General features: G+C 39.0%; 1 protein-coding gene across 2 annotated transcripts in view; it reads left to right on the top strand.

The window, feature by feature from the left end:
* wipi2 (WD repeat domain, phosphoinositide interacting 2) overlaps nucleotides 1-21,762 on the top strand; it is a 55,780-nt gene that overhangs the window by 27,734 nt on the left and 6,284 nt on the right. For both annotated transcript variants that reach the window (XM_048551942.2, XM_048551941.2), the window contains 6 exons: nucleotides 3,747-3,844; nucleotides 6,590-6,682; nucleotides 11,942-12,012; nucleotides 15,431-15,538; nucleotides 18,885-19,049; nucleotides 19,431-19,538. In XM_048551942.2, the coding sequence (XP_048407899.1) occupies nucleotides 3,747-3,844; nucleotides 6,590-6,682; nucleotides 11,942-12,012; nucleotides 15,431-15,538; nucleotides 18,885-19,049; nucleotides 19,431-19,538 (643 nt within the window). The remainder of the gene's footprint in view (nucleotides 1-3,746; nucleotides 3,845-6,589; nucleotides 6,683-11,941; nucleotides 12,013-15,430; nucleotides 15,539-18,884; nucleotides 19,050-19,430; nucleotides 19,539-21,762) is intronic.

Genomic DNA, 21,762 nt, shown 5'->3' with positions numbered 1-21,762 from the left:
CCCGATGGTAACTCATCTACCTGACTGTGTTGGTGGGTTTTTTTTCCCCTTCCTACAGTAGCCAACCATCACACCCCCTAACTTCTGTGAATTCCTCATTGCGTGTAATAGCTGCTGCAACAGATCCAATAGGATTTGCAACTAAATGCATTTTCTGCAGTCCTAATCATCAGTAACATAGAAACTTAATCTCCCACATCCAACAGGTAGTACGCATCATTCTACTGAAGACTATCTTTGTACCTTGACTATCTGCAGACCCAGAAAATACCACAACCTTACTGCTCTAAAAGAAAACACAGCTCCAGGCTAACACAGTACTTATATTTTATACTTCTTTAGTGTAATCAAGAGACAGATCTCAATAAAACAAATTATTAAAAAAAACACTGTATTCACTACTGTAGCTTTACAAAATAAACGGTAAGGTTAAACTTAAAAAAGCCACTTAGCTGCTCCTCTGCTGTGAGCTCTGCCACATGGGTTCCTCCAAGGTCAGCTTTGAATATCACTGTTTAATTTTTATTAGATGAACTCCACTATCCAGAGATATTTGAAATCAAACACCAGAGGCCGTAGCTGTGCACATTCACTGCTGGGTCAGACAGCAGTATAGATTAAATTGATAAATCCCTGAGACCTGGTCGGGTGTATCCTAGAATTCTGTGGGAAGCTAGGGAAGTGACTGCTGGGCCCCTTGCTGAGATATTTGCATCATTGGCCACAGGTAAGATGCTGGAAGATCGGAGGTTGGCTAAGGTGCTGCGTCTGTTTAAGAAAGGTGGTAAGGAAAAGCCAGGGAACTATAGACTAGTACATTGTTGGAGGGAATCCTGAGGGAACAAGATTTACGTGTATTTGGAAAGGCAAGGATTGATTAGGCATAGTCAACGTGGCTTTGTGCATGGGAAATTGTGTCTCAATAGCTTGAGTTTTTTGAAGAAGTAATCAAGAGGATCGATGGAGGTAGAGTGGTGGATATGATCTGCTCGGACTTCAGTAAGGTGCTTGACAAGGTTCATCCTGGTAGACTGATTAACAAGGTTAGATCCCATTGAATACAAGGAGAACTGGCTTAAAGGTAGAGGGTGGTGGAGGGTTGCTTTTCAGATTGGAGGCCTGTGACCAGTGGTGTGCCACATGGATTAGTGGTGCTTTCTCTGCCTTCTGTCACTTTATATAAATGATGTGGATGTGAACGTAGGAGGTATGGTTAGTAAGTTTGCAGATAATGCCAAAATTTGACGTGTATTGGACAGAATACAATAGGATCTCACTCAGATGGACCAGTGGGGCGAGGAGTGGCAGATGGAGTTTAATTTACTTAAATGAGGTGCTGCATTTTGGAAAGGCAAATCAGGGCTGGACTTATACCCTTAAAGGTAAGATTCTAGGGAGTGTTGCTGAATAAAGAGACCTTGGAGTGCAGGTTCATTGTTCTTGAAAGTGGAGTCACGGGTAGATAGAGTAATGAAGACGACGTTTGGAATGCTTGCCTTTATTGGTTGGTGCATAGAGTACAGGAGTTGGGAGGTTATGTTGTGGCTGTACAGGACATTGGTTAGGCCACTTTTGGAATACCGCGTGCAGTTCTGGTCTCCCTGCTATAGGAGGGAAATTGTCAAACTTGAAAGGGCTCAGAAGATTTATAAGGATGTTGCCAGGGTTGGAGGATTTGAGCTACAGAGTGAGGCTGAATAGGCTGGGTCTGTTTTCCCTGGAGCATTGAAGGCTCAGGGGTGACCTTATTAGAAGTTTATAAAATCATGAGGGACATTGATAGAGTAAATAGACAAGTCTGTTCCCTGGGGTGGTGGAATCCAAAAGTAGAGGACATAGGTTTAAGGTGAGAGGTGAAAGATTTAAAAGGGAGTTAAGGGGCAACTTTTTCACCCAGCATATAGTGCACATTCGGAATGAGCTGCCAGAGGAAGTGATGGAGGCTGGTACCATTACAACATTTAAAAGGCATTGGGATCGGTATCCGAATAGGAAGTGTCTAGAGAGATATGGGCCTCGTTACTCGCAAATGACACCCGATTTATCTAGGATATTTGGCTGGCATGGATGAGTTTGATCAAAGGATCGGCTTCCGTACTGTACATCTGACTCTATGACTGCATCTTGAAAATGTGATTTATTTGGTAAAAATATAGAGTTAATCAACACAATTTGAACAATGAAAGCATAAACCACACTTGGAATATTGTGTTCAGTTCTGGTCACCTCATTATAGGAAGGATGTGGAAGCTTTAGAGCGGGTGCAGAGGAGATTTACCAGGATACCGCCTGGACTGGAGGGCAGGTCTTATGAGGAAAGATTGAGGGAGCTAGGGCTTGCTACATTGGAGTGAAGAAGGACGAGAGGTGACTTGATAAAGGTGCACTAGATGATGAGAGGCATAAATAGAGTGGATAGTCAGAGACTTTTTCCCCAGGGTGGAATTAACTGTTATCAGGGGCATAATTTTAAGGTGATTGGAGGAAGGTATAGGGGAGATGTCATCGGTGGGTTCTTCACACAGAATGGTGGGTGCTTGGAATCTGCTGCTGGCAGTGGTAGTGGTAGTGGAGTCCACATACATTAGAGACATTTGAGTGACTCTTGGATAGGCACATGGATGATAGTATAATGAAGGGTATGCTGGGGAGATTGATCTTATCAGGGTCATAGGTTGGCACAACATCATGGGCCAAAGGGGCTGTACTGTTCTGTGTTCTATAAATGTCTGTCCTTCTAAATACTTCAATATACACGTGAATGCACACTCACACCAGGAAATAAGGGAGAAAACAGGTTGCCCTCTGCACAGAGTTTCACTTTGACCAAAAAATGTTTTATTTTCCCAACAATGGTTCATTCTTGCAGGCAAAAGGATAAGGTGTGGAATGATCCAGCAGCTCTCGGCATGGTAGTCTGGCATGTATGGATGAGTGTCACTAAGCATATGTAGTTTTCTCTGGGATATTTGCTTCTGAGGAAACCATGTTTGCATAGTATTGAGAATTCCTCCTCGTACTATTTGAAAAGATAGTTGGCTTTCATGCTGGGTTGGGTTCCACACAGAGGTGAGCACTGTTTATAATTCAGGAAGTGTGCAAAGGTTTGAGTTTCACAAGGATTTTCCAGAAATGGGAGAACTAAGCTGGGAAGCTCTTTATGTTTCTTGAGTTTGATCACCAACTACCCAAAATAATATCCAAAGCAGGTGAAGCCTGGTGGTCAGAAACCCAAGCACAGGCTCTCTAGTAAATAATCAGGAATCATTAGATTTGTTTGTGACTTCTGAGAAATGTCTTGTTTAAAAGAAAATCTAACGTTCTTTCTTTTACTTTTTTTACGAAAAGTTAAATATTGACAACCCTCCAAACTTGATAAGTATGAAGCCTTCATGACACTGATCGTATATAAAAATCAGTATTGTATTGTTCAGATGACATTTTATTGCCTTTTCTTGGAGCTTGGAAGCTTTAACTGAATTTTGAAGGAGCTCCGAGTGCAGTGATCTAATTGAGAAGGGTAATGACAGTGGTTCTTTCCATGAAAATCTTATTTTCACAGCCTTGGATAGATATAAACTGGGCTGTACTGTTTTATTATGGAACTTTAGTTAGACTTACACTATTTCATAAATGTGTACATTGTTTCCTGCTCCGATGTACTGTTATGTATATTCAGTCCTAAAGCATTTATGAAATTTACGAAATCCCCCTTAATAAAGACAAGTTTTTTTTTTACCGTTCAGGGCTATGTGCACTTTCCATTAATAATGATAATTGCTATCTTGCGTACCCTGGAAGTGCAACAATTGGGGAGGTACAAGTCTTCGATACTATCAATTTGGTAAGTAGTTACGTATTGAGAAAGGCTGTATTAATTATTTATGTATTCAACTTGTACAATATTATTTGATGCAACTTTGTAAATAACCTCATTTTTTTCAGCATATACACATCTAAAATTGCCCAAAATTGATGCATAGTCAGAACAGAATGATTTATTTATCATCCATCACTGCTTTGCAAAATACCTGGCTCTTCTCTCAGCTGAATATCGTTGCCAGGGCAAGAAAATTTAATTTGACACAATAACAAATTTAAATATTTACAGGGATAGTAGGAACTGCTGATGCTGGAGATTCTGGAATAACACATGGAGATGGGTGAACACAGCAGGCCAAGCAGCGTCAGAGGAGCAGAAAGGTTGATGTTTCGGGTCAAGACCCTTCTTCAGAAAGTCTTGACCTTAAACGTCAACCTTCCTGCTCCTCTGATGCTGCTTGGCCAGCTGTGTTCATCCAGCTGCACACTGAGTTATCTCAAATATTTACAGGGGTTGGAATAGATACAGGGGACATGTTGGACGAGCATGAGGTCAGTTGAGCAATGTGACTAAAGAAGGTTGTGTGATGGAATTTCCACAAGATGAAATTACTTTTCGTACGCTAACGAGTTAAATGATGGTTGCAGGCTTAGGGAATGGAATTTCAAGAGACACTTATATTTGGTGATTAGAAGCTATGTTGGAGTGAAAGGCTTTGGAGCATTGTATGGGAAGCTGAACCCTCCAGAGAAGCTTCAAGATGGGATAGCAGGCGAGAAGTGGTTGCTTTGTGAGAAATTAAACCAGGGAGGAATGGTGATTTTTGAAATGAACTGTCTGAAACTTCTGAGGAATAACAATCAATGACTGCGTCTGTGCTCCTACTATTTTGCAGTAGGGCTGAGCTCTGCATTTCTGATCCCAGCTTCAAAGATGGCAATGGTACCTCCAATCCAGCTGTTATCTCTCAGTATGGGACAGTCAAGGCCCCCTTTTTATGGCAGCAATTGCTGTACTCTGTTAAGATTTAAATGTTTCAAAGTTTGTTAATTCTGCTAGTTCCAACTCTGATTCACAGCTGAAATTTTATGTACTGTTTTGGAAAATTAATTATTAATTATCCTGTGGCTAGAATTTCTGTTTGTGAAAATCCCCTCAGCCCCCAGTTCTATCTCTCTCCACGCCCTCAACCTGACACTGCTCCACCATTTTGCATACCATCAACAATATTCTTTTTGTCTTGTCTTACAAAATCTCTCAGTTCACCCACCCTCATCCTGGCAATGCTGGCTTAACTATTGTAGCCCGGCAGGTGCAGACATTCCAGCATGTGAGTTAGTGCGCAGTGAGGTTGAGGATAGGGTTGGAATTGCGTGCTGTCTGTGGTTTAGGAGGAGTATGGAGGTTAGCACGGTTCTTGTTTTGGGGTGGATGGCCAGTGTTAGGACTAATGGACATTTTTTAAATGTATATTTGTTTAGAAGATGATGTCATTATCTACCAGGGCACAGTATTGTTCTGGTGAAATAGATTGTAAGCTGCTGCCTTGAATTGAAGGCCTAGGGGTGTGAAAACACCTACTGTTTTGTTAGCAAGATATTTCCAAGATTTTGATCAAGTGACAGTGAAAGGAAGAATGACACAGTTCCAAGTCAAGATGATGTGTGGCCTAGAGGGGAACATAAAGGTTGCGGTGTTGCCAGACATTGACTGCCTTTGCTCTTCTTGTTGTGGACGTCACTGATTTTAGAAACCAATATCTATCTTTTCTAACTACACAGCACTGATTATGGTCGGAAGGGAAGGAAATTGGAGGTCTTTTTGTTCTTTCCTTGGCTATTCATAATAAAGCCTCAAAAAAACAGCTGTAAATAGCTGTGCATTTATCTGTTGACTCAACTGACTCTTCTGAGGGGCCTAGAATTGGGTTGATGGTTCATTTGGAGGTTAGTTTTCAAAAAAAAGCTACATAGTAACTTTATTGGACAGCATTGTAGTTTAAATCCTTGCTAATTTGCTACTGGATTAAGGTTGAAATGAAGCCCAGAGACCAAATGAGCACTGAAAGTATGAATTTATTTTCTCTTCTGTGGTGATTACTAATGATTCGGAGTTGGAGGTTTCAATTTCATTTCCTTCGAATGTAAACCCAGTTCTCCAAAATAAACGTTACAATCATGCATGAACAAAGAATTTTATCAATATTTGTTACTGTTTCTGTGATGCTTCTTCCAAAATTAACCAATTTGCATAGAGACCCTGCTTTATTCCAAATGATCCAGTCATTGCACAGTTTGAGTTTTGTACATGCTGTCAGCACGCATGGATAGGTGTTGAGGTACAGTACATTTGCACCGCCCATGACTTCAAATGGCTAGTTAAGTCTTGAGATAACAATTCTTTTGTGCATGGTATTCTTTTACGTACATTGCATAATTTTTGAATAGAAAGTTTTAATTGAATATTTTTTAAATGTGAGGGTTTAAGATACCTGCCATATAGCTTTGACATCACAACACAAGAGTCATGAAAATGAGGTGAAGGCCTTTGAACTAAGTGAATGCTTGATATTGATCACGACAGAGTGTATGTAATTGCTTTTTAGCTTGCTGAGATTCTGAATTATTCACTGCCTTGTTTGTACAATCATATTTCACTTTGGGCTGTTATTAATATACTTATAAGAAATATTAGGATTATTTTTTGAACAATTTTGTTTAGTAAATGGAATGTTCATGAAAGAATTTATTTCTTTTTGTTTTAAAGAGAGCTGCTAATATGATCCCAGCTCATGACAGTCCACTTGCTGCTCTAGCATTTGATGCAAGTGGTATGAAACTTGCGACAGCCTCTGAAAAGGTAACCTATTTGAAGTAGATGTATGTTTTGAATATTAGCTTTAATCAATAGCATTGTTTTGCTAGCAGTTGGAGACAGAGAAATAAGTTATGTCTTGACAGGCTAAACGTTGTATTTGTACGGAAACCTCATACTGTGATGTTATCCAGGAAGGATTACCAACTCAATGTAGCAAATCTATATAAGGAATGTTAGGATAGATAATAAAAAACAGCCAAAGTGGTAGCTTTTGCGAACATGAATAACAAAAAAGTAGGAGGAGAAGATAGTCTGTTCCTCAAGCATACACCTCTTGTTGAATAAGATAGCTGATTCTCCACCTCTGATGCACTTGCCCAAACTATTCCCATAGCCCTAATTCCATTAGTTGGCAAACATTGGTTGATCCCATTCTTGGAAAATATTCAACAACTCGCTATCCACAATTCTGTGGGAGACAATTCCAAAGATTCACAGTCCTATAACAAATTTTATCTTATTTTGACCCTATATGACTGATATCCTTGTTCTGAGACTATGGCTTACAGTTCTTGACTCCCATAACAGGTAAAACATCTCATTTAAGAGATAATGGGAACTGCAGATGCTGGAGAATCCAAGATAATAAAGTGTGAAGCTGGATGAACACAGCAGGCCAAGCAGCATCTCTGGAGCACAAAAGCTGACGTTTCGGGCCTAGACTGCTCTGAAGAAGGGTCTAGGCCCGAAACGTCAGCTTTTGTGCTCCTGAGATGCTGCTTGGCCTGCTGTGTTCATCCAGCTTCACACTTTATTAAACGTCTCATTAACGCTGCTTTAGAATTTTATAAGATTGTAAGAAAAAGGGGCAAGCATAAACTGTGCAGCACCTCATACCTGTTTTGCCATTCCATGTGAACATGACAGTATACTACTGGTCAACTAATGGTATGGCTGGCAAAGATGGAGCTGTAAAAATTTTGGATGTGGTAGAATTGGAGGAGCATGGAGATTCTGGAAAGTTGTAGGGGATGAGTACACAAAAGGTTGCATGAGAACACTTTTGTCCTTTTCTCTGCCTGGAAAAAGTACCTCTAATTTTAAAACCATGTCCCTGAGTTTTGGGCTGACCCACAAGAGAGAACCTCCTTTTATATAGTGTCGGGGGAGGGGCTTAGATTAGTTCACAGATCGGCGCAACATCGAGGGCCGAAGGGCCTGTTCTGCACTGTATTGTTCTATGTTCTATGTTCTATTATCATCCACCTTGTCAAGACTTTCTAATCCAGTCGTCACCTTTTATTAAACTTGATTGGAAGCAAGCTTAGCATATCCAATTTATCCTCAAGACAACCCTTGTATTCCAGGTATTGATCTTGTAACCTTCCTCTAAACCATCTCCACTGTATTTATATCCTTTAACTAAGGATACCAAAACTGCAGAGTTGTTGTGTTTTCACCAATGCCCTGTATGACTGAAGCGTCATGTCTTTTCTTTTATGCTCAGTTCCTCTGTAATAAAGGACAGCATCTCATAAGCTCTTGATTGTGCTGTGCCAGCATATTAGCTTTGCTACTCATGCACTAAAACACCCAAATCTTTAGACACCTTCAAATTCTGCAGTTCTTCTGTGTTTAAATAATACTTAGCTTTGATGTCTTCCTGACAAAATGAACTTAACTTCTGCACATATCATATTCTATCTGTCAGATTTTTGCCAACCCACTCAACCTGTCTGTATTCATCTGCATCTTCCTTAGGCTTTCAAAACATACTTTATTACCTGTCTTTGTGCTGTCTGTGACCATCATGCCTTTGCTCCTCTCATCTAAGGCCAGAAATCACACGACGCGATGTTTGGTCTGTAACCTGGTGTTGCCATTTCTGACCTTGTTCACCCCAGTCCAACACTGGCGCCTTCATGTCAATCCTCTCATCTAAGTCATTGATGTAAATTGTAAAAAGTCAAGGTCCTCGCACAGAATCCGATGGGACTCCATACTGTAGCTGACGATCTGTGATGGAAACCCAATTTAGTCATACTTTGGCTGGCTGGTTGGCAGAAAGCAATCAATCTTTCGTCTGTGCTACTATGTTACTTATATAGCATGAACTTTTAGTTTCTGTCATAAACTTTGATGTGACATTTTATCTTCTGAAAATCCAAGTTTAGTATCTTATAGGATCCTCTTTTTTTTCCACAGCACTGATATTCCTTCAAAGAGCACCAAATAATCGGTTAAACATCACTTCTCTCTCAAAACTATGCTCATTCTTCCTGATGACCTCAAATTTTTCCCAAGTGTGTAACTATACTTTTCTTTAATGATTTTGACATCTTCCCTTTGACACATCAAGCGAACTGGCTGATCTTTCCTCTCTTCTTGAATAGAGAATTGAATGTTGAGTATTTACTACTTCGCGTTGATGGAACCTTTACTAAATGTAGGGAATTTTGGAAAATTAACACTAACACATCATCTACCTCATTAACCATCTCTTCTGAGACTGGGATGAAGTCGGAGTTGTCAGCCTGCATCTGCTTTGGTTTGCTTGGTGCTATTTTCGTAGTGATTATAATCTTGCTAATTTACTTTTTCCTTTGCCTCCACTTGATTTTACAACTATTACTGGAATTTTTTTTGTATCCTCTGTGGTGAAGACAGAAGCAAAATAGTGTTCATTTGATTTGCAAGTTTATTATTAACTCCTCATTCTCACTCTCTTGGGTACCAGTGTTCATTTTACTTAACATTTTCCTGTTTAAATACCTGTAGAAACGCTTTATATCCATTTTGTATCCTAGCCAGCACCCTGTCATATTCTATTTTTTTCTTTTGCTGATTTAACGTCTGACCTTTCACTTATGCTTGCATAGTTTGTGCTTTTTCCTTGTTTGATGCTTCCCTTAACCTTCGATAACTACAAAAGATGTGTTCTCTTGAGAATTTTTCTTTACTGCTGAAATATTCTATTTTGAGTATTCTGAAATAACCTCTTAAATGTCTGCCACTTGCCTCTCTTTATCTACTCCCTAACCTATTATGCCCATTAATTTCAATGTTCGTGCCCACATAGCTGCCCTTATTTAAATCTAAAATGCTAGTCTTAGATGGAATCTTCCTTGCAAAGTCGATGTGCAATTCAATGTTGCTGGGTTGCTGCTACCCAAGGGCCCCTGAACCTTGAGATCATTCATTAATCCTGTCACATTGTTCAACACCAAGTATAATATAACCTGCTCTGTAGTCGGTTCCAAAATGTGTAGCTCTACAAAATGATCTCAAAAACATTCTATGAACTTGTCTTCCACCTACTACTGCCAATTTGATTTTTTTTCCCAGTTTAATTATGTATATTAGAATCATCTGTGACTGCTGTTGCTGAATCACAAGTACTCAATCTTGTTGGATATTTTGTCCCATATTATGGTTACTGTAAGGGGGCCTGCAAAACTGTCCTGTCAGTGACTACTTTATGTTCCTCATCTCCACCCAAAAAGATTCTAAATCCTGATCTTTAGAACCATGGTCTTTAATTATCTTTAACTATTGCACAAGTGCCATCCTTGATTTCTATACTATCCCTTCCTATTTTGCTTGATTGCTGTATAGCCCTCAATATTCCGGAGACAGTGCTTGTCAATCTAAAGTCAAGACTCTGAAATGGTCAGCAGATCACATTTATTTACATAACTGTAGCTATCATTTTTTTTTAAACTTGGTATGTGAATGTGCATAACATTCGACGTCTTTTATTATTGTATTTTTGTTATCTATGTAACATGTAGTCTTGATTCTTGGTGTACTCCAAGGTTTTTTTATTCTGCTATTTCCTACCAGTATCTGATTACCACTTCCCATATTATTTTTCTCTCTTTAATTGTGTCTCTGCACTGTGATCTATGCCTTCTTTCTACATTTGGTTCTGTAAAAACCATTGACAAATGCTTCTGTCTTGTTCTGCTGTATGTTGCACTCTTGTCAGCATGATTTGCATGTGATGGTCCAGTATTCTATTTAAAAAATCTTGACTTAAAACAACTTCATTCTCCAAGTGTTTGAAATAATTCAGTTTTTAAGAAATATCTGTTGCATCCTGGATCGAGATTGTTAAAAGCCATCAGTGTAAAACAATGGCAGTTACAATAGAGGAGGGAGCTATCTCACCCATTTGATCCATTCTTTGTGCTTGTTATTTCTAAAACTATTCCTTGGAGTTTGGGCAGAGATGCTGTGGAGTATCTATTAACCATCTTGCTATCAATTTCTTTAATGTAGCAATTATTTTACAAGTGCGAGATTTTTTTTAGATCTTGAAGAACATGAAAAGCTAACCATATTTCATAAGTCTAGAGTTTTGTGTTGGCCCTTGGGAAGCTGGCCAGTTCTCTTTCCAATGTACATTGCTCAGTCAGTTCGACTTTTATGATAGCCATTAGCTTTACTGGATTTATTTATTCATTGCATGACGACTGGTCATAATGTGATTATGAGCTTGCAGCTGCTTTCCTGCTAGTTCAGTGTTGTAGTCACGACACTACCATAAGAACTATTATAACCCCACTTCTTTAGTTGTTACCCCTGTGCTTTTATATTATTTCTTTACAAGTACTAACATATAAGATCTGTCAGAAAATCTGAAGTAAGGGTCTAGATGTCAGGTGGGTGAGCCATTTGTGGATTGTGGCCAGCTGCTACGAGGCATTTGGGAATGGCCGATTTATTTCTGGCCTGTTGCTATGGTTTCTGTCTCTGTGAACAAGTCTTGTCTGTGGAAACTGCACTAATACCTAGAACTTGAGACCATAGGATGAAGGAGCAGAATTGGACCATTCAGCCCATCAAGTTTGCTCTGCATTCAATCATGGCTATATGTTTCTCAGCCCCATTTCCTGCCTTCTCCCTGCAACCGTTTATCATCTTACTAATTGAGAACTTATCCCTCTCTATCTTAAATACACTCAATGACTTGGCCTCCTCTGTCCTCTGCAGCAATGAGTTCAACAGAGTCTCCACCCTGACAAAAGAAATTCTTCTTCATCATAATGGGTTGAATATCACTCTGCTGCAAAGCACAGCGGTATCAGGCCATTACGTTATATTCCAATTTTTGATAAAGTCTATGCTGTATGACAGGATAGTATTTGAATTCCATTTCGTAAATGGCCCTTTTTTTAAAGTAAATGTATTAACGCAGTGCAGAGCCAGAATGTTTTCCTTGCTTAGTCAGCTTGGTTTACTATAACTTGCATTTTCATGCTTCTTTTGCTGATTTTTGTTTCGTTTGTTTTGTTGTAGGGAACAGTCATCAGAGTGTTCTCCATTCCAGAGGGACAGAAACTCTTTGAATTCCGAAGGGGAGTTAAGAGGTAAGAAAGAAGGTAAATGTAAACTTAGTGGCAAGCCTGCTAGACTTGTAAGGAATAAAAACCCAATTCATCTGAAGTACAGTAACAAAAATGTAACAAGTAGAAACAGAATAACCCATTTCCATCCTTCAAGTGTATTACAGAATTAGTGTTTGGTAGTCAAAAATCTATCAAAGTCTGTCTTGAGTATCGTCAAAAACTTTGTACAGTCCTCTTGGGTAATGAATTTCCAAGGTTCACAACTTTGAAGATATTTCGCCTCTAGAAGTGCTGCTGATGGAAAAATGTTTTACCACCATCTACCCATTGAAACACCTTTTGTATATTTCTTATGTTTCATTGAGATCACTTATTGTATTTCAGCTAAGTTTTTCCAGTCTCTTAACTTTGCTACTAAATAAAATCAATAACTTGACATTTCTCCACATCGTAATTCATCTGCCTCATTTTTGCTTACTCACCTAACCTATCAGTCTTGCTTTACAACCATTTTGCATTCTTCTCACCGTTTACTTACCCTTCAAACTTTGCATTGTTAGAACTGCATATGTCTGTTCATGTTTGCTGTCATCAAAGTCATGGATGTAGTTTGTAAATAGCACTCATCTTTGCAGTACCCTGTTAGATTAAAGCCTAGCAATGCAAAAATGTTTGTTCCTGCCCTCTCCTTTCTGTCCCTTAGACAATCCTGAAATCCTGTAATATCAGTCCACTGCTTCAATTACATGAACCTTAATTTTGTGGAATGACCTCTTGAGTGCTACTTTATTGAATGTTGCATTTGAAAATGCAAGTACACTGCATCTGCTAATTTCTCTTTACCTACAACCTCAAACAAAATACTCAACTGTTTGTTAAACTTAATTTTCCTTTGATTAATCCATATTGACTCTATCCGGTCATTATGATCTATAAGTGTCATGTTAACCATGTCCTGAAAACTAAATTCTAAACTTGTTATGACTGATCTTTGGCTAATGACTTAATTCTGTCCTTTCTTTCCCTCCCTTTCCTGAATAACATGGCTATGTTTGCTTCTTTACAATTCATAAGGGCCATACTAAAATCTAGGGAATGCAACCAACTATCTATGGAACTACTTTTTCTTTCTTGGAAAAAACAAAATCCAGGGTGTGGGCCGTGAGCAGAATTGGATTTGTCACTACTTATACACATATATGAAATTTTCCAGTGAATTTTTTTCCATATTAATCTTAAATTAAGAACTGCATTTTCATTGGATCTTTGTTCCTTACAATATCTAGATTGTTTTTCTTAAGTCTTCCGCAGTGAAATACAAAATACATTTTAAGTTTGAGTTTTGAGTCAAAACCCTGGAATTCCCATAGAAGCACTGTGGGTCTACCAACATTGCATGGACTGTAGCATTCAAGACAGTTAGCATCTTCTCCAAGAGTGACTAGTGAAAAGCCAACAATGCTTACATTCCAAGAAGGAATTAAAAATGTAAGTTACAACTTAAGCTCCAAACTAATTTTTTTGCCAATTGTAACAATTATCACAATTTGACGCACTTTTAAACTTTATTTTTATTTAATTCAAATCTCATTGTGGTGCGATTTTACCCCATGTCCCCAGAGCATAGTTCTGGAACTCTGTAGCCTTACCACTATTCTTCTGTGTTCCATTAGCCATAGATATTCGTTACAACAATTCATAGGTAAGAGGCTTACTGAGGGAGAGAAATCAATGGCCTTGTGTTAAAGGAATGGAACTAATTATGGTACAAGGAATTGTGACCTGATTTGTTCCATATTTAGGGTTATTATGGTTTCTATTTCAAACAGTTCAGAATCTAAAAGCAATGTAAAATTTATAAATGATACTAAATCTGAGGAAGTTTGTACTAACAGACTGAGAGTTAAAACGTAGATGAGGAGGATAATATCAGATTAAATTTTGTGTTGGAACATGTAAGATATTGTGCGTAAGGAAAATGGGATGATACACTTAGTCCATGAATGGTATTGAAATATCTAAGGAAGAACGTGAAAGACTTCGGAGTCTTAATATACGAGTGCCATGTATAAGCAAACCATTCCGAGCAGTCAGTAGAATAGGCCAAGGAGTGGCAGATGCATTTTAATGTAGATAAATGTGATGTTGCATCTGGGTAAAGCAAACCATGGTAAGATTTGTAAAGTTAATGGTAGCATTGTGGGGTGTTTTGCTGAACATAGAGACCTACATGTGCATTGTTCCTTGAAAATGGAGCTGCATGTGGACAGGGTGGTGAAGAAAGCATTTGGCATCCATGCCTACATTGGCCAGAACATTGAATATAGGAGTTGGGGCATCATATTGTGGCTGTACAGGATGTTGGTGAGGCCTCTTTTAGAATACTGCAAACAGTTCTTGTTGTCCTTCCATAGGAAAAATGTTGTTAAGCTTGAGAGGGTGCAGAAAAAAATTTTACAAGGATGTTTCTGGGCCTGGAGGGTTTGAACTGTAGGGAGAAGCTGAATAGGTTAGGGCATTTTCCTTTGGAGTGTTGGAGGCTGAGGGTTGACCTTATCATGGTTTATAAAGTCGAGGGACATTAAAGGTGAATAGCCAAGGTCTTTTCCCATGGTAGATGAATCAAAGCGAGAGGGTATTCGTTTACGGTGGGAGGGGAAAGATTTAAAAAGGACCTGAGGCAATTTTTTGTGTAGAGGGTGGTGCGTGCTTGAAACAAACTGCCAGAACAAGTGGTATAGGTGGGTATAATTACAACATTTAAAAGGCGTCTGGATAGATATATGAATAGGAAGGGTTTATGCGGATATGGACTAAATGCTGGCAAATGGGACTGGGGTAGTTTGCGTTATCTGGCCAGCGCAGACAAGTTAGTCCAAAGGGTCTGTTCCTATGATGCTATGACTGGAACAGTTAAGAATAAACCTGAAAAAGTTATGATTGAAGTATTCAGTGTTCTGGTTTCAACATCTTGAGTGTTTTGAGAGTTCTGGTATTTGACCTCAGAGGCCAATTTCTGGTGCTGGAGGAATGTGAGAATCTTCCATGGGAGGATGAGCCGTGAGGAAAAATTGAAGACATTTGTGCTGTTTAGCCGAGAGGGTATCCTATATAAAGTCTTCAAGATATGGTAATAAAAGTGGAAAAGGTAAACCTCAAATATTACATTAAGTTAAACGAAGGGATGAAGAGACAGGCTCATGCTAGTTGAAATTATATTTGCCTGCTTTTGGGTTTTGCATTAGTCACTTAAAATTGACACTAACGTGAAATGGAGTTTGTGACATTTTCGGGCATTTTCTGCAGGAAGGTAGCATATGGAGAATTTTGTTTTTAAAATGCTAGATATTTTTGTCATAAGTTTATTGACATTAATTTTAAGGTCTTAGTTCGATAAGCAGGCTTTTACTTGCTCAGTGACAAACTTCTTATCATTTAGGTGTGTCAGTATTTGTTCATTAGCATTCAGTATGGATGGAATGTTCCTGTCTGCATCCAGTAACACAGAAACAGTTCACATCTTCAAACTGGAGACGCAAAAAGAGAAGTAAGTAATCACTGAAATAATTGTCAGTGTTGAATGACAAGCCTCATGAAAGAAAGATTCTCAATTAAGTCCCACCAGAACGGCAGTGTTGTTGACCACAATGACTTTTAGACACTCACCAAAAATGCTGTACAGTGTGTCATGACTTTACGTTGCAGCTCTCTCCCTCATTCTCTTTCCCCTCCCCACAAGCTCTTCTCCCCTCCTGCTCCCCATTCACTGTCTTTCTGTTTCTGTTTTCCCTCTCCCTCTGTCCATTTCACGTTCTCTCTCCTAACTTCCCTCACTCAAATACCAACTAGAAACGGCAGTTGGCCATTCAGCCATTCAAGACCATTTATCTGTTCAATTAGATCGTGGGCTGATCAGTTTTTGTTTTGAATTTCATATTCTCACCTATCTCTAATAATTTATGATTCATGTTGCAACAAGAATCTGTCAATCTTTGCATTAAAAATGTTCATTGGTGCCACCTCCGCTTCTGAGACAGAGTTTGAGTGTCTCAGCTCTGAGAGAAAACAGTTCTCCTTATCTGTCTGAAAAGATCAGTTGTTAAAAAGTGCCCTTTAGTTTTGGACTGACCCACAAAAGAAACATTCTTTCTATGTCCACCTGGTCAAGACCATTCAAGATCTTTTATACTCCTTGTGTCTTCAAAACATATATGACTCCATATCTTTGTGTCATTTGCAAATCTGGGTACCGTGCCTTTGACAACCTCATCTAAGTCACCCATTATAGATCGAAGAAAAGTTGAGGCCAGCACAGACCTGTGTGTGTACACTTCTCACATCCTGTCCATCAAAAAAATACCTGATTATGCATACTGTTTTCTACCAGCTAGTCAATCTTTCATGTTTGAGCTACACCATGAGCTCTTATTTTGCACAATAACCTTTTGATGTGGCATTTTGTCAAGTGCCTTTTGGAAATTCAAGTATAGTGTGCCTACAGGATCCTCTTTAAACCTAGTACATGTTATTCCTTCAAAGAACTGCGATTAATTGGTCAAACATGATTTGTTTTTCACTAAAACATGGTGACACTTCCTAGTTCCTTGGATTTTTGAAGTGCTCAACAATAACTAACTTGACAGTTGGTAGAGATGTCTTCCCCACAACAGTCAAGCTTAAGTGTCTTGTTTTCTGCTGCCCTCCCTAATTGAGTAAACAGGTTTCATACAGCTGGAAAAAGCAAAAAACTTCCAAGGACGTCTCAAATTTTGGAAAATTAACACACGTGCTTCTCCGTATCTCATTAGCTGTTCATTTTAAGACCCTAAAATGAAGTCTGTCATGACCTGGAGACTTGTTAGCGTGTAGCTCATCAGTTTCTTCATTACAGTTTCCATGGTGGTTGTAATTCCACCAAGTTCCAGTCTCTCTTCCACCTTCTGATTGACTACTATTACTGGAATGTTTTTGGTAACCTCTAGTAAAGTTGAAGCAAAATATGAATTGTTTTCATTCTCGTTTTTCCCTATTATTTACTATTAACATTTGCATTTTCATAGCAGACCAAGACACTTTTTACGTGCACTTTTTCTTTTTAAATATTTGTTTAAACTCTTGCTCTGTGATTTTTACATTTCTAGCTAGCTTCCTCTCCTACTGTTCCTCTGATTTAATCTAGTAGTCTATCTGTACATCATAATCTGTTTTTCTGATCTGCCGCTCATCATTGTGCAATTTTTTTTCCCCCTTAAGTTCGATGCTCACAACTTCTTTAGCATCCAATGGTGGCTTTTTCCCCATGAAATTTATTTGTCATTTGACTGTAATCATTGAGTGTTTTGAAATACCCCTTAAATGCATAGCACTGCTTTTCTTTTCATCTGTTTCTTAGCCTAGTAGGCCAATTTATTTCAGCTATCTTAGCTTTCATGGTCTTGCTTAAGTTTTAAAATAACTGTTATCCCACCTTCTGAGTCACTGCCAAGTACGCACTGAGGAGGGACTGTTCAAATGTTCTCAGTGCAGTAAGGCGTTCAAAAGAAGGCTATAGGTTCTTGGGTTTATAAGTAGAGGCATAGAGTGTAAAAGCAAGGAAATGATGCTATACCTCCTGCAAGGAAATGATGCTATACCTCCTGCATTTGGAGTATTGTGTTCAGTTCTGAACTTCCTATATAAGGAAGGAAGTTAAAGCCCTGGAGAGAATGCAAAGGGGATTTACTAGATGCCAGGATTTTAGAAAAGATAAAAAATTGAGAAATTGAGTGAATCCTTCTTAGAGATGTACTGCACAGAAGCAACTCATTTGATCCAACTCGTCCATAGATGTCCCAAATTAATCTAGTCCCCTTTGCCAGCATTTGGCCTATATCCCGTATTGGCAAGACAGTGGCTCAGCGGCTAGCACTGCTGCCTCACAGCGCCGGGGACCCAGGTTTGATTCCACCCTCGGGCAATTGTCTGTGTGGAGTTTGCACGTTCTCCCCACGTCTGCATAGGTTTCCTCTGGGTGCTCCGGTTTCCTCCCGCAGTCCAAGATGTGCAGGGTGGGTGGATTGTCCATGCTAAATTGCCCATAGTGTTCAGGGATATGTAGATTAGGTGGTTTATAGGGGGATGTGTCTGGGTGGGATGCTCCTGGGGTCATTGTGGATCTGTTGGGCTGGAGGGCCTGTTTCCACACTGTAGGGATTCTATGACGATGTGTGGTATCCTTCCTTAACCCTTCCTATTCATATTGTAAATATTTTAAATATTGTAATTGTACCAGCCTCCATCACATCCTCTGGCAGTTCATTCCATACACTCAGCACCCTCTGTGTGATAAAGTTACCCCTTAGATCCTTTTATAATCTTTCCCCTCTCACCTTAAACCTATGCCGTCCAGTTTTGGACCCCACTACCCTGGGGAAAAGACCTTGACCATTCACTGAACCCATGCCCCTCATTTTATAATGTTTCTCCTCATTTCATTCCTAGCTCTTTTGCTAACAATCCCTGAAATTGTGATGCCTAATTACTGATTACCACAAACTCGTGGAAGCAGAATACCTTTCTTTACCCTGTCAAAATTGTTCATAATTTTGAACAGTTTAATAAAGTCACCTCAACTGTTTCTGCTCCAAGAATAAGATGGGGCTATTTTCCCTGGAATGTCAGAACAGAAGTTGCTGGAAAAGCTCAGCAGGTCTGGCAGCGTCTGTAAAGAAGAAAGCAGAATTAATGTTTCGGGTCCAGTGACCCTTCAGAATGTTAACTGTGATTTTTTTTCTTCAGATTGTGCCAGACCTGTTGAGCTTTTCCAGCAACTTCTGTTTTTGTTGTGAATAAATAATAGGGGGTTGAGGAAGAGATTGGTTATGTAATATTTCCGAACACCTCTCCCTGTTTAGACCACAGGAGGAGCCAACCACGTGGACTGGTTATTTTGGGAAGGTGCTCATGGCTTCCACTAGTTACCTGCCTTCCCAGGTCACTGAGATGTTCAATCAAGGGAGGGCATTTGCAACAGTTCGGCTGCCATTCTCGGGGCATAGAAATATTTGTGCGTTGGCAACGTAAGTATACATTGTGCTAAAGATTAGACATATGATCCACTTTTGGATTTTATGAAAATTAATGCATAAACTTTATAGTCAAACTAAGCCTGTCATTTTCGGAGTTTTTAGTGATAAAATGCATTGAGTATTCAGTAAGTTTTGACTGTTCAGTTTTATAGTCTGATTGAGAAGTTGTCAATTCTGGTGTAGTGTAATTAGTTTGTCTGAAAGAAGTAAAATATGGAAAAGAATTGGGGGGAAAATATCTGAAAGGAAGGAATGTGACATTAGGAAATAATTGGAAAAGTCAGGAATAGGAGGATAAATAAGGAAAAATGAAGTAAGTGCAGCGTGGCAATAGTTCCCACTATCTTAATTTGGTATTTGACATTTCTGCAGAATACAGAAGATTCCGCGGTTACTGGTAGCAGCGGCAGATGGTTATCTCTACATGTATAACTTGGACCCACAAGAAGGGGGCGAGTGCACACTAATGAAACAGCACAAGTAAGCAACACGACTGTGGCCTGCTGGAAGTACATTCCAGAAGTTGCTGTGAAATGATTATTTGCACCACACTTGTAAGATGATGCCTGTTAATTGAGATTTTGTCTTGGTAATAATGACATGTCAGCTACACCCATTGTTTCTCCATTTAAACTGATGGCAAGTTGTGAAGTCTGTACATGTGCAGAATGACAAGTCGCAGCTTTCAGTGATGCTGTGCTTCTCCAGAGGTGCACTGTTGAGACGCCCCAGACTGGAATCAATAGGCAGTTCATGCATTGTACTGCAATATTAAGTGTTGTTGTAAAAACGCTTAAAAGCTGTATCTTATTAGAAGAGATGAAACTAAGTTTTTAAATGGTACACTATTCTGATTGTTCCTGCTGAACAACCTAACCAGGTCTAAAAGACTAATTCACATTTCATATTCCACTAATTTCTCTTTTTGTTTCAAATGTCATGTTTTAAATTTTGCAACAGAATTTATGTATGTAGTTAGGTTAGCTTCTATCCTAATTCAGTCATAATTTATTTTGCTGTATAACCAAGGATAAAATGGCTTTTAACCCTGGTTTGCTGTCAGTGAAAACAGTTCAATCTGATTGGCTGTTTATCCTGTTGATGATATTACTGCTGCTGTATGCCTTGAAATTGCTAGAATTAAACTGACATTGGGAAAGGAGAAGTCTACTTAAGGAGAAGTCTGCATAATCAATAATGCATAATTGGAAGTCTTTGTGCCTGACACTGAAATCCAGGCCATTACTTTGTTTATTAAAAACAGAAAACGCTGGACAAATTCAGCAGCATTTGTAGAGAATAAGGCAAAGTTAACATTTCAAGTCCCATATGACTGATTCATATTGAACTTAAAATGTTAACTCTGCTTCTCTATCCAGAGATGCAATTCATTTTACTGAGCTTCTCCAGTATTATTTGTTTTTACTTCAAATTTACCGCATTTACCATTTTGCTATTATTTCAATGTTTTGATTTGATTGAGAAGTAGAGGAATGTATAAGAGACTCCTAATTGAAGCAAACCTTTCTCAGAAAAAAGGACAACTCTGCATTTCTGGTCAAGGATAAATAACTTCATATAGGAAATCATCTTTGGAACGATTGCACTGTGGAGACTAGAAAATATGTCGAAATAGAACTTTTTGATAGCAGGATGTTGCTCTATTTTTGCATCTCCCATCTAACACACATAATAAGGGCAGCATAATGGCTCAGTGGTTAGCACTGCTGCCTCACTGCGCCAGGGACCCAGGTTCACTTCCAGCTTCTGGCACCTGTCTGTGAGGAGTTTGCGCGTTCTCCCTGTGTCTACATGAGTTTCTGCCAAGCGCTCTGGTTTCCCCTCTCAGTTCAGAAATGTGCAGGTTAGGTGGATTGGCCAAGCTAAATTGCCCATAGTGTCCAGGGGTGTATAGATCAGGTGGGTTAGCCATGGGAAATGTAGGATTGTGAGGATAGGGTAGGAGGGTGAGCTCAGGTGGGATGTTCTTTGGAGAGTCAGTGTGGACTTGTTGGGTCGAATGGCCTATTTCCATACTCTAGGGATTCTTGAAAATCACAACTGATGCAACAACTTGCTGAATGTCATGTATATTTGAATAGCTATATAAGAATTACAACCTTAACAATGAGACCAAAGAAGGGAAAAAATCAATAATGCATAATTGGGAAGGCTTTTTTGAAATTTGATTTGATGTGATTTATTAGGTTCCGAATATTCCTCTTAATCTTTTGTCTGCATTTTTCCACATGTTGCATTTAGAAATTTTGTGTATAGAAATTATTGGCTACATTGCACTAGAAACTCTTTCACTTGTGTTGAGAAGTAAAATCAAGCTCTTGTACGAGGATTAAAATGCTAAGAATTGAGAGGAAGTAACACGTTAGTTCACAGATCACATGCCTTGTTCTATTAAAATGTCTAACCACTTTCATAGTAAAAGGTCTACGTGCTGTTGATGGTGCTTTTTTTTTTGTTGGGTTGTGGTTTAATAGTCAAACCCTTTCCCCTTCCACCTAGCAAACAAAAAAGGCTTTCTCTGCCCGCACCCCCCAAAAGTGTTCTTTTAAGCAAATATTTTGGAGCATATGAACCACATTATTGGGAGTACATTGTGTGGCTGTTTGTCAGCAATGACAGGATACAAAGAAATTTAGGTGGAACTGGTCTTTCCAGTCAACCTTTGGATAAATACTACTTAGTC

This window comes from Stegostoma tigrinum, chromosome 23 (genome assembly GCF_030684315.1).
Source record: "Stegostoma tigrinum isolate sSteTig4 chromosome 23, sSteTig4.hap1, whole genome shotgun sequence".
Lineage (NCBI taxonomy): Eukaryota > Metazoa > Chordata > Chondrichthyes > Orectolobiformes > Stegostomatidae > Stegostoma > Stegostoma tigrinum.
Note: the sequence above shows the minus strand (reverse complement) of the source record. Positions and strands in the feature narration are given on the sequence as shown.